Source organism: Dermacentor andersoni, chromosome 9, assembly GCF_023375885.2.
Source record: "Dermacentor andersoni chromosome 9, qqDerAnde1_hic_scaffold, whole genome shotgun sequence".
Classification (NCBI taxonomy): Eukaryota; Metazoa; Arthropoda; class Arachnida; order Ixodida; family Ixodidae; genus Dermacentor; species Dermacentor andersoni.
In genome coordinates this window covers 47,262,270-47,274,164 of record NC_092822.1, presented here as the reverse complement: position 1 = coordinate 47,274,164, position 11,895 = coordinate 47,262,270, and the positions used below count along the sequence as shown (strand labels likewise).

Here is an 11,895-nt window from a genome sequence, read left to right as displayed (position 1 = left end):
GACGAGAACACTGTTTCGATATGTCCCTATTGCAAGAGGCTCCCTTACATGTGCAAGGTTTGTACGTGTAAACGTTGCGTTTTTTGCAATAATCGCTTGCATAATTTAAAAATTTTTCCGTTTTTCTACTAAGAATAATAATTTCAACTATTTCTTTTATTTAATATAAACGTTTTCTTTTAAAAATTAGTCGAATCTTCTTATAGTGTGTACGTGAAAGTGGTTGGCAGTTTTTTAGAAAAATCTTTTCAACATATCTTCATAGGTGGCGCCAGGTGGCTCCTAACGCCGATTCCTAACGCACAGCCACAGGGCTAGACGAGGTTCCCGTTAGGCTGATAAATGAACTGGGACCAAAAAGTAAGGAAGCTCTCGTGAAAGCAGTTGAAAAAACTTTAAAAGATAGACGAATACCAGACAGTTGGCGACAAAGTAGAATGAATTTAATTTATAAAGGTAAGGGGGAGAAAGACAGAATTCACTCGTATAGACCGTTGACCATTACATCGGTAATATACAGGCTAGCAATGCAGGCAGTGAAATTAAAGCTTCAAGCATGGGCAGAAAATAATGGCATTTTGGGAGAGCTTCAGAATGGCTTTAGAATAGGTAGGCGTTTGGATGATAACTTGTTTGTTCTTACTCAGTGTATTGAAATATCAAAAGCAGAAAGCAGACCGTTGTATGTAGCCTTTTTGGACATTACAGGAGCATACGACAACGTAGACCGCAGCATTTTGTGGGATATTCTGGAAGGGGAAGGCTTAGGTAACGATTGTATACAGCTCTTGAGAGAGATTTACCTAGAAAATACTGTTTGCGTTGAATGGGAAGGGATGAGGAGCGCGGAGAAAGTTCATATCAACAAGGGACTGAGGCAGGGGTGCCCTTTATCCCCGCTGCTGTTTATGATGTACATGGTGAGGATGGAGAGGGCGCTAGAAGGGAGTAATATCGGGTTTAATCTCTCATACAAACAGGCAGGTACAGTAATAGAGCAGCAACTCCCAGGTTTATTTTATGCGGACGACATTGTGTTGCTCGCAAACAAGCAAAGTGATTTGCAACGTCTGGCTAATATCTGTGGACAGGAGGGCAACAAGTTAGGTTTGAAATTTAGTGTTAGAAAATCAGGTGTTATTGTATTCAATGAAAACAGTGAACAGACAGTGGAGATACAGGGCCAAGAAATACCTCGGGTAACAGAATATAAATACCTTGGTATATGGATAAACGAAGGCAACGGATATATGGAAACACAGGAAAAAACCATAACAGTCAAGGGGAAGAGAAATGCAGCCATAATGAAGCACAGAGCGCTATGGGGATACAATAGGTACGAGGTCCTCCGAGGTATGTGGAAAGGGGTAATGGTTCCAGGACTTACTTTTGGAAATGCGGTTGTTTGCTTTAAATCAGGGGTACAATCAGGACTCGACGGGAACCAAAGGTCAGTGGGTCGCCTCGCATTGGGCGCTCACGGGAAGACTACAAATGAAGCTGTGCAAGGGGATATGGGCTGGACTAGTTTTGAAGTGAGGGAAGCCCGCAGTAAAATTGAGTACGAAGAACGGCTGAGGAATATGGAGGAAAGTAAATGGGCTGGGAGAGTGTTCAGGTATCTGTACAGGCAAAACATTGATTCACAGTGGAGGAAAAGAACTAGGAAGCTTACCAGCAAGTATGCGGCCTGTGGGGTGGGCAACACAGCAACAAAGAAGGTCAAGCGGAAAGTCAGAGAGGCTGAATTAATCTCATGGGTGGCGGCAATGGAAAAGAAACCTGCCATGAGTAACTACTTAAGGGGAAAAAACGAAATTAGGAAAGAAACCATTTATGATAACTCAAAGGGAAGCTCATTACTTTTCGAAGCGAGATCGGGATGCCTTAGAACACGCACCTATAAAGCGAGATATAAGAATGAAGAAGAAACATGTGCTTGCTGCGGTAAAGCTAGGGAAACGACGGAACATATTTTATTAGAATGTGAGGACGTCTACCCAGCGGTCGATTTAGGCACCACTGGCCTCCTTGAAGCCCTTGGGTTCAGCGGGAGCAGGGGTAAAACAAACAGGTCCGCAATAGACATCAGTAAGAGGCGATTGGAGGATTGGTGGAAGAAAAGTAGGGAAACGACAAAAGACGGAGACGTACAAAAGCACAGTTCGCAATAGGGTATCAGAAAATTTGGACGTGGTAGTTCATAGTGGTTTTTTTTTTTTTTTTTTTTTTTATCATTGGTGAACATAGGTAGGATATTAGGCAGCATAGTAGTAAGAGCTTGGTGGCGCAAGCCACCGCCCCGTTCCAAAGGGGACGCTCATAACATCCATCCATCCATCCATCCAGCCGCCGGTTGCTGCGAACGGCTGGATAAGTCGGCGTGTGGTAATGTTCGACCGCTACAGTAAATTTAGTTGAATATTTAGGACATACCCTGGTTCCCTCACATGTTGAATCATCATTAGCTCTTGTTCAGCCACATTCGCCGGCCAAGAACCCGGAGGATGTTAACTTGACTGTCTCGGACCAGTGAACGAGGGGCAAGTTTTCGTTCTCATGTGCGTGCTTGCGATATTGTGCAAACACACAAATTAGCGCGTGAATCGTCCAAAGCGTCCGAAAGGGCCTCAGCAATGTCGTCCGTAACTGTGTGTCGTCATTTCGCTGTTGCTTTGCCGTTTGCAGTCGATTACCTTTCGAAACCACATGCGCCTGAGTTCGGGGGGCGGAGTGTTTGGGTCGGTCGTCGCCTTTAAATAACCTGCCTTCTCTGTTTCATTTCACAATAAAACGCCGTAGTCCTGTCATGAACGAAGCCGCAAATTCTCATCAGTTATGTTCAGAACGATAACGTGTCATTGGTGCGCTCACTCGGTGCGGCACGATGTTTCATGCCTGTGGAAAGACGCCCGGATACACGTACTACGTTTGATACGAGGTAAAAGCTGCAGTGCGCCTTGTATCGGCATTTGACGGGCCCTATTGGAACTTCAGGCGAATGTGACATCAAAATTGGCAATCATTGCACCGAGACAAAAGGCAACTGTAACTCCAAAGCTGATCATCATTCGCTTCACGCGTAGAATATCGCGCGGCAGATCCGCCCAGTCGAGCCTTGGGTTTAGACGTAGGAAGGAATTCTGAAAAGTTTCTTGGCGCAGATCGTGCTGCCACACAGCTTGTGATTTGTTTGGAGACATTTGCCGAGCGAACCTTAATCGCTTGAAGATACCCGTCTCTATGACACGTCGTGTGAACTGCTGTGTTCATTCAAACGCCGTCTTTGAAACGGTGCAGTTGACCTGGCGCCATGGACTTCCTAGCCGAGAACAACGCCTGCGGCCAGACCCTCCTGCACCTCGTCTCTAGGGGCAACGCCATCGTGGCCGAGCTGCTGCGGCTCTCGGACGTGGTCCCATCCATTTTCAAGCTTGACAACCGCAAAGACGTGGCCGAGTATGGGGACATCCTCCTCGACTACAGTTACTTCAAGGTCATCGACCATTTCGAGAACAAGATAGAAGCAAATGATGTAAGGATACGGCGCTTCACTGCCGTGATGCAACTGACCTTGTGGTGTGATTTTTGCCATCTAGAAGCAGAAAGTAGGCTTGTGTAGAGGCATGGTCCAGAGACTTGGAAGTGGCTTGCTTTCAAGTGGCGTGTAGGTTTGCAGAGACTGCATGCATGAGTCAGCCTCACCTTGCTTTGCCTTCATAATAAACATTTCTTTCTGGTTGAAGCATTATAACGAACCAAACAAAGCATTATAATTCTAACATATGGCATCCCATACATTTTGCACCAAGGAAAGTGGCAGGTATAGACCATACCCGCCAGCTTGCCTGAATTTAGCTTCTTTTTTTTTTTCTATGTTTACAAATTTTGGCTCATCCTCTTATTTTACGAATCTTGTGTCAAGTTTTGCAAGAAGTAAGGTGTTGAAAGATGGGGTGGGGCAATATCAAAAGAGATACGTACGAAAAGGTGTTTTGATGCTACCTGCACCACCATCATTTGGCAGCACAAGAAGCCACACGCCAGAGGTTTACTTGCTTCAGACAAGTCTATTAGACAAGTTCCTTATTCAGGCCGAATCGGCAACAGCAATGTTCCTGAAGAAGTGTAGCTGAAAAGGTCACTGTGATCTAAAGACAATGCGTTGCTTGTCAGTATTTGCTATGCAAAGTTTATTGCTGGTTGTGGTCTATATCTATAAATAAATAATCTTAATAAAGTGTGTGTGCGTGTGCGTGTGTGTGTGTGTGTGTGCGCACATTTTTACAACTTTCAATGTTCACAGGTTGGCAGGTATGCTTCCATCAAACTGGACTTGACCAGCCAAACCTTTCTAATTTTATTCTTTTAAAGCATAGCTTGTTGTGCTGTTTTTGAGAGCTGTTTATTCAGGTGTGGCACCAAGGACAGGGTACCTGTCGCACTGGCTTAGCGGCTGTGATGTTGTGCTGCTAAGCACGAGGTCGTGGGATCAAAACCTGGCCACCGCCATCGTTTTTCAATGGGGGCAAAATGCAAAAACACCCATGTCCCATGCAATGGGAGCCTGTTAAATAGCCCCTTAATCCAGAGGGGCCATTTATCCAGAGCCCCCCGCTATGACCTGCCTCATAATCAAAGGGTAGTTTTGGCACTTGGAACCCCAGAATTGATTCACCAATAACAGCGAAATCTTTTATGCTCACAGCATCTGCAGGACCGGGATGAAGAGTTGCGGGAGAACTACATTGACATCCTCACGCGGTTCTACTTGGCATTTGAAAGTATCCACAAGTATACCATTGACCTAAACCGGTGAGTCTCCATGGGAAATTGTAAAGAATACAGCAACATTCTGTGCCACCTTTTCAACAAAATATCACTTTAACAAGGGCCCCTAAATCACCGTGAGCTCAAAGGCAAGGGAGCAGTTTCCGTCTTGCCTTTGTTACCCTCCCCTTGTGCAGTCTCTTCTCTGCTACCCGAGGACATTACTGAAGCTTTTCAGTGACACACTGCTTCTGCTGCACGTGCAGGTTGACTTATGCACGCGCTAAATGTTGGACGAGGGGAGATAATTTGAGTTGTCCACAAAAGACAAGTGAGACAACAAGGAAGAGCAGAAGTGTGACTATACATGGCAAACGCATTCTGACTGACTGATCAGAACTGATGTCTCTCGTATATGAACTAATTGGCAGGTTTTACCCCAGTAATGTCATGTGCATGGCCCTGTTGGCACCATGACATGTAAAGAAGGAAACGAAAAGTGCTGGAGAGGAGCGTGAGATTGTTTTCCTTTTTTTTATTACTAAGGTGGTTTAGGGGCCCTTGAATATGCAACTGCGTTTTGATTCTGGCATCCATAGGCCTGGTCTTACAGTAGTCGGAAAGATGAGCAGGTTGATTTTCCTCTACTTCTGCTGTAGTGAAAACAGTAACATGAATAATATGAAGAAAATCCATGTAATTTGAACAAGACAGACGTTCGTAGGTAGAAGGTGACCTGAGATTTTCAATAGTGATCGAACGAGAAAGGTCTGTGGCTGGAACCAATGTTTTGACAGAGAGAAAACGATTTGTCTTGTCCAGGCCTTGATGAAGGCAAGTCCCCATGTCGAAACATTGGCTCCAGTCTAGGGCATTCCCTGTTTTGCCACTAATGGTCATCTGCAATTTGTCTATTTCCATTTCTGATACTGGTCATGTGGAAGTTGTGGCATGGATTGTAGTGCCTGTGCATATTGCAGTGCCTGCTGAAGATTAGGTTTGATTCTTGTGGCATTCTGCGCTTGTCTATAGACATTAAGAGCAACACGATTGCCTAGTCCCACTGGATATTTATCTTGAAATCTCGGTGTGTGACTTTCTGTACAGTGGCACTTTAGGCCACCGCATATCAAGATGGATGCCATTTTGCCCCTTCGTCTGGGCAGGCCCTTGTTAGTGTTCAAAATACCCTAAACGTAACCAATGTGTCCAATGCGTTGCTCAATTGCAGTGCAGGTACACTGGTACCAGCAAACCACACAGGTTTGAACTGAGGCATCTATAAGCTACTTATAACAAGTGTTTATTTTAAATAGCTCACTCATTATATAGAGTGTGAATAACTAGCACAAACTGGCACTGATACTTTTCAAAGCCTCTCAACATTGTTGGGAACCGGCATGCATGAGAAGCAGTTCAGTCATTATACACGCTCTGCTAGTACTAAAAAGCACTGGATTGCACCACTGTGCAATCACTGCACACAGGTTTATCTTGAAGCACCAGTGAGAAAATCTGTGAGCTACTTGAGGCTACTATGCAAGTGAAATATCTTAATTATTATACAAACTGTGCTTGTGTAAGATAGAATGTGCTTTGAACCAGGGATAGTTCATTTTTCGGAAGCTTAGGACTTCCCTGCTTTAGTGGTCAGATTGTTGTTCATTATGGACCCAGAGATCGTGCAATTGTGGACTTCTTATAAGCAGTGTGCCATGCTGTATACAAGAAGCTTTACATGTTGTATTCACTAGGATTGAATTCTTATGCCAATTGCCAGGTTTCTCGAAGACTTGGACGAAGGCATCTACATCCAGCAGTCCTTAGAATCAGTACTTGTCAATGATGACGGCAAGCAACTTATGGTGAGTGAATGCCAAACTTCACCAGATTTCTGGAATTACAGCACTTGATCATAGGTGGTGGCGAAAACACGGCAGTTATGGCGTGTTTTCAGCTGTGCAATTGCTGCTGGCATAAACAGCCTGCAGAAGCACCGACTTTGAGATCTGTTTTTGTTGCTTTGAAGAAGCAGTCTCTGGGCGCTTTATTGGGACACCACCTATTAATTTGCCAACAGATGAACAAATGCTAATGATGAACAATTATCTTCCCTATCTGGACTATCAACACTTGACAGCTTTGTCGTGGAAGTGCAGCTTACACCTTCCTGCTGATATTCTTATTGCAGTGCGAGGCCCTGTTCCTCTGTGGTGTCATACTTCTCGTGGTCGACCAGAAAATTGAGGGCATCGTTCGGGAGCGCATGCTCGTTGCTTACTACCGCTACAGGCAAGTTCGCATTCATGCGTCTTTGTGAATTGGTCTGTGTTATGTCATCTGTGTATTATTTCCTATAGTAGTATGTGTTTATTATAAGGGGTGTGTTCTGCATATATGAAGTGCATAAGAATGTGGTTACCATGCCCATAGTTACCCTACCTTTGGATTGCGGTTACCCTGTCATGGATGTAGTTGCATTGCCCGAGACGTTGGGCTTTAGGGATAATAGAGAAAGAGTTCATGAATCTAGCAGTGGAGAATAGTAAAAGGCGGCTGGAGTATTGGTGCCATAAAGGCAGAGGATGCACGGAAATCTGCCACTGTACGGCTATCGAGCATGGTTAGCTGCTGTTTGTAAGTTAGAGTAGATGGAGAATTTGGTTCATTTGGAGACTGTAGTTTCGTCTGCCTGTCAAAATGGTCGAAACACGGACTTTGAAGGGGGTCTCCTTTGTTTGAACTCGGTTTTATTAGAATAACTTTTTGGTCCCCTTGGAGTTGGAATCAACAAGGTTCCACTATAACAGCAGAAAGCTGAGTAAGTTGATAAGAATTCATTGTTGGAAAGTTAGGCTTGTGAAACACGGACAAAGGAGATATAGAAAAAAAAAATGCATGAGAGCCAACGTATGCGTTGTCTTTTTTGTTTCTCATGTCGATGTTTTGTACTGCTAACCTTTCAAACAGTAAAATAGGTTCTTCTAATATTGCAAGCCACCTTTCCAGCATAACACTTGCGTAACCCTTGCCTGTTCTTATTGCTCTTCTTGTTCTCTTTTACGTGACCTTTCAAGCCATCAGCATTGAAGCATTCACTTTTCCGCCTGTGTCAACTGCTGCCTGGTGCTCATTTTTCTCGTACACGCAGTGCGCAGCGTTCAAGTGACGAGTCCAACTTCGATGACGTCTGCAAGCTTCTGCGGAGCACAGGGTTTTCGTCTGCACCTGGCGCCAAGCGCCCTGCCAACTACCCGGATGATTACTTTCGACGAGTGACCCTGAATGAGACCTACATCAGCATGGTGCTCGGGCGACTGAGGTCGGATGATGTCTACAACCAGGTAGTACCCACATTCCTTTTTACCGCAAGAACTGCTGTGGGCTCACTTATTTAGTCATCTTGAGGTTTTCCAGGGTATCGCAAGTATTCCAAAGCGCTTTTTGAAATGTTTGTAGTGATGTAAAGTACAAAGGTTGTAGTGTCCTGCGAGAATTCGAACTCCAGACCCAAAGATTGACACTCAAAGATTATACCTCGCAGACGCTTTACTGATTCTACCGCAGGGAATCAGTAAATCCTATCTGTCATCTTTCTAACTCCTATCCCCCATCCCCAGTGTAGGGTAGCAAACTGGAGACTCGCATCTGGTTAACCTCCCTGCCTTTCCTCTTCATTCTCTCTCTCTACCGCAGGGAACAATACTGAGTTTGAAGAGCACGCTCATGCCCCCGACTGCTATGATTGGCTGATGCTTGCTTGGCTTCTCCATCTCACCGCTGGGTGGCACTGGTACTGGTGCCTTTGCCTTGTAGTGTGTTGTCCCAGTTGCAGAGGGCATCTCGATTGAATTCTTCCTTTTGTTCTTCTCGAAAAGAGGTTGCTCGTGCACATCTGCAAATTTTTGTGCCAACCGATAACGCACGACACATTGCAGGACTTGATGCGCATATTAATTTGGTGTCTGTCACATCGCCTCATTACACTGTGTGCGAAAGTACAAATCTTCACTTTACTTTAAAAATTTGACTTCCTGAGGTGGAGGCACAGAATGTTTGAGCATAAAAGAAAAAATGAAAATTGTTCACGTAGATGGAGGCACACATGTAATCACAATGCATTTGATCGATATTTAGGAATCGCCAGGTGCTTTTGATGACTGACGTGGCTTAACAGCCCAAAGCATACATACACAGGGGCTTTCAACGTGTTACATTATGCTTCTCCAGTTTAATTTGGACAATCTGGAGTTCCTTAATGTGCAACCAAAGCTCAGCAATGGAGTATTTTTGCATGTCGCACCCATCACTGCACGGTGAGAACCGCGCTCATGACCTCATGCTTAGCCGCAGAAAACCTGAGCTGCTGCAACCAGTGCCGCACTGAACCAGACATATGAAGTCTGCCCTTGAATACAATAACATAACATGGTGGTCAGAGAGATGAAAACCTGGGGCCGAAAGGCAATCTTGTAACACCTGTAATATGATGCAACACCCTGTTGTTAATATGATAGCCATACAACAGTAACTCAGCCATGAATTGACTGACTTGGACTCAAAGCCAACCATGAGTGTGAGTGAACCCCTGTGAAGCCAAGTGAATTTTAATCTGGGTGAGTCGAAGTGAGTCTGAGCCTGAGAGAGTCAAGTTCACGTATACATGAGTCTGAATCGAGCTAGTTGAGGTAAGTCCATGCAAGAGCAAGTGTACTCCACTCCGAGTTTGGTGAGTTCGAGCTCGAGCGAGTTCAGTGCGCTGTGACTCCTAGAAGTCTTGAATCCAAGTAAGCCCAGCGGGGTCTAATTCCCAGTGAGTTGGAATGCAAGCGAACTCGGCTAATTTATACTTTAGTGAGTTGGAGCTGTAGTGAATGATGTTCATTTTTCTAACTTGTGATGGTAGTGTGGGGCAAATCTTCACCAAACTTTGTTTTACAGGCCTACATGCCCTTCGTGTCTTCACGGCATTCCACAGGGCAGCATTCAAGGCCCGCTTCTTTTCTTGATCTACATAAATGACCTGCCAAATAACATATCATCAAGTATTAGAATCTTTGCCGATGACTGCGTGTTATACAGACCAATGAACTGTCCCGACGACCACCTGATCTTTCAAGATGATCTTAACATTATCTATAACTGGTGTAACACCTGGCTCATTGCCCTAAATACAAACAAATGCAAAATTATTTCTTTTGGATGTAAGCGTGAGGTTTCTTATTTTTCCTACCACATACAAGGAGGCAAGCTGTCCCAGAAATTGTCTTATAATTATCTTCGCATTCACCTTACACCACGCCCCTCCCGGTATGATCAGATCACTGCTGCCTGCGCGAAAGCATCAAAAACATTAGAGTATTTACACCGCAACCTCCGTCCTTGCCCCTCTAATGTTCATAAATTATCCTATTTAACTTTCATCTGCCCACAACTTGGATATGCCTCATCTATTTGGTCCCCTTCCGCTCATTATCAAATTAACATGCTTGAAGCAGTTCAGAACAGAGCCGCCCGCTACATTTCAAGGAACTACGACCATCATTCAAGTGTGACTCAGGTTAAACTCGATCATTCCCTTCAACCATTGGCCATTCGCTGTCAAATGTCTCTCCTATGCCTGTTTCACAAGTACGTCTACAGCAGTAAAATAGCCTCGTTACATCTTGAACGCCCCCTTTTCACGTCACACAGGCTACATAATCACCTCAGCTTCATGCGCATCTTTGGTAATATGAATGCTTTTAACACATCCGCACTTCCACAAGCCGTCCGCATGTGGAACGATCTTCGCGGTGATATCGCCTCTGATAATAACCTGAATCTGTTTCATCACAAGCTGGAGGTGATTTTTTTTCAATAGCGCTGTGTCATGGATTAGTTGTTCAGTTCATAATTTGTTTATTTTGTGATGTGTTGCATTTTCTTCTTCACTTACTTGAATGCTCTTTTAGTGCTTATTTCACGAATGTATTTTGTTGTAATGCATTTTTTTTTTTGTTCACATGTGTTGGAACCTTGTTTTGTATTTTGCAATTTACTTTGTTGCGTTACATTTTGACGTTCCTTGCTTAGTAACCTTGTCCCTTACTTTTTTGCTTGTACTTTCATTGTGATAACTAAACCCTCCTTACTTAATGCCCTTTGGGCCCTGTTACGTTTCGCCTACAACGCGCGGTAATGCCGGCGCGGATGCAACGGACGCCGGGGCTTCGTTCAAAGCGGCGGACATTTTGGCCCGTGCGACGCCGCCGCAACGCCTCCCCGCCAAGCGTGTCCAGGCGTGTTTCAGTGCCACGTGTCTTCGTATGTGTGTGTGTGTGTGTGCCCACGCTTGTCAAAGCGCGGCAGCCGGGGAGCGGAGCTCCCCAAGTGAGGAGCCAGCAGGTCTGTCCGTCGGCGGGTTGGCGATGCGTCACTACACTCGGCTCACCATGTCTCTCGGCTCGACCGTGCGCGCCGTCGTGTGGGCTCATGCTCCGCCGTCGCGTGGGCTCATCCCGTGACCTTCCTGCTGGCCCGCGACGCCGAGAGTATAAGAGCAGCTGCCCCCGGACGCCAGGAGAGAGGCTCCGATTTGTACTGTTGAGTTACGTGCTCTCCCGTCTCTCCACTTCGGTCGAACTGACCGGCCGCTCTTTTGCTATGTTAGAATAAACAAGTTGTTCTGTTACCAGTCTTCTCTTGCTTTGCCGGGACCTTCGGATGCTTCCAGTGCCCCAGGCCGCCAGGCCAACGCTACCCTTGGGGCTTGCGACCCATTGGCAATAACGGGCGTCAGCACCGAGACCCCAACAACTGGTTGCCAGCGGTGGGATCGCGACAACGGAGGCCAGCAGCGAAGAGATGCGGTTGACTGTATGCTGAGCAGCTCAACGACCATCCGGGAGCAGCGCAACGAGCCCTGTGTGATGACTGGTTGCCTGCAGCGGAACGACTGCGCTGAAGTCTTGGCTGCGAGGTTTGGTGAGTGCGGGACTTTCTTCTTCTGAGTTTTGCCAGGCTTTTGTTAGTGTTAGAAACAGAGCTGGTAATTGTGGTTGTCGTTTCTGCCGGGTTAGTTTGCGGCAAGACAATAGTAGGCAGTAGAGAAAGCAGCATTCAGAGCAGCCATGGATTTGAAGT

At 45.6% G+C, this 11,895-nt stretch overlaps 1 protein-coding gene across 1 annotated transcript in view; it reads left to right on the top strand.

Moving 5' to 3' along the window:
* Window positions 1-1,852: 1,852 nt before the first annotated feature.
* The window catches only part of Strump (WASH complex subunit strump), a 46,213-nt gene continuing 36,170 nt past the window's right edge, over window positions 1,853-11,895 (top strand). Inside the window, exons 1-6 of the mRNA XM_055069063.2 lie at window positions 1,853-2,561; window positions 3,301-3,535; window positions 4,709-4,815; window positions 6,551-6,635; window positions 6,962-7,062; window positions 7,922-8,114. Coding sequence (XP_054925038.1) covers window positions 3,314-3,535; window positions 4,709-4,815; window positions 6,551-6,635; window positions 6,962-7,062; window positions 7,922-8,114 — 708 coding nt within the window. The 5' untranslated portion in view covers window positions 1,853-2,561; window positions 3,301-3,313. The remainder of the gene's footprint in view (window positions 2,562-3,300; window positions 3,536-4,708; window positions 4,816-6,550; window positions 6,636-6,961; window positions 7,063-7,921; window positions 8,115-11,895) is intronic.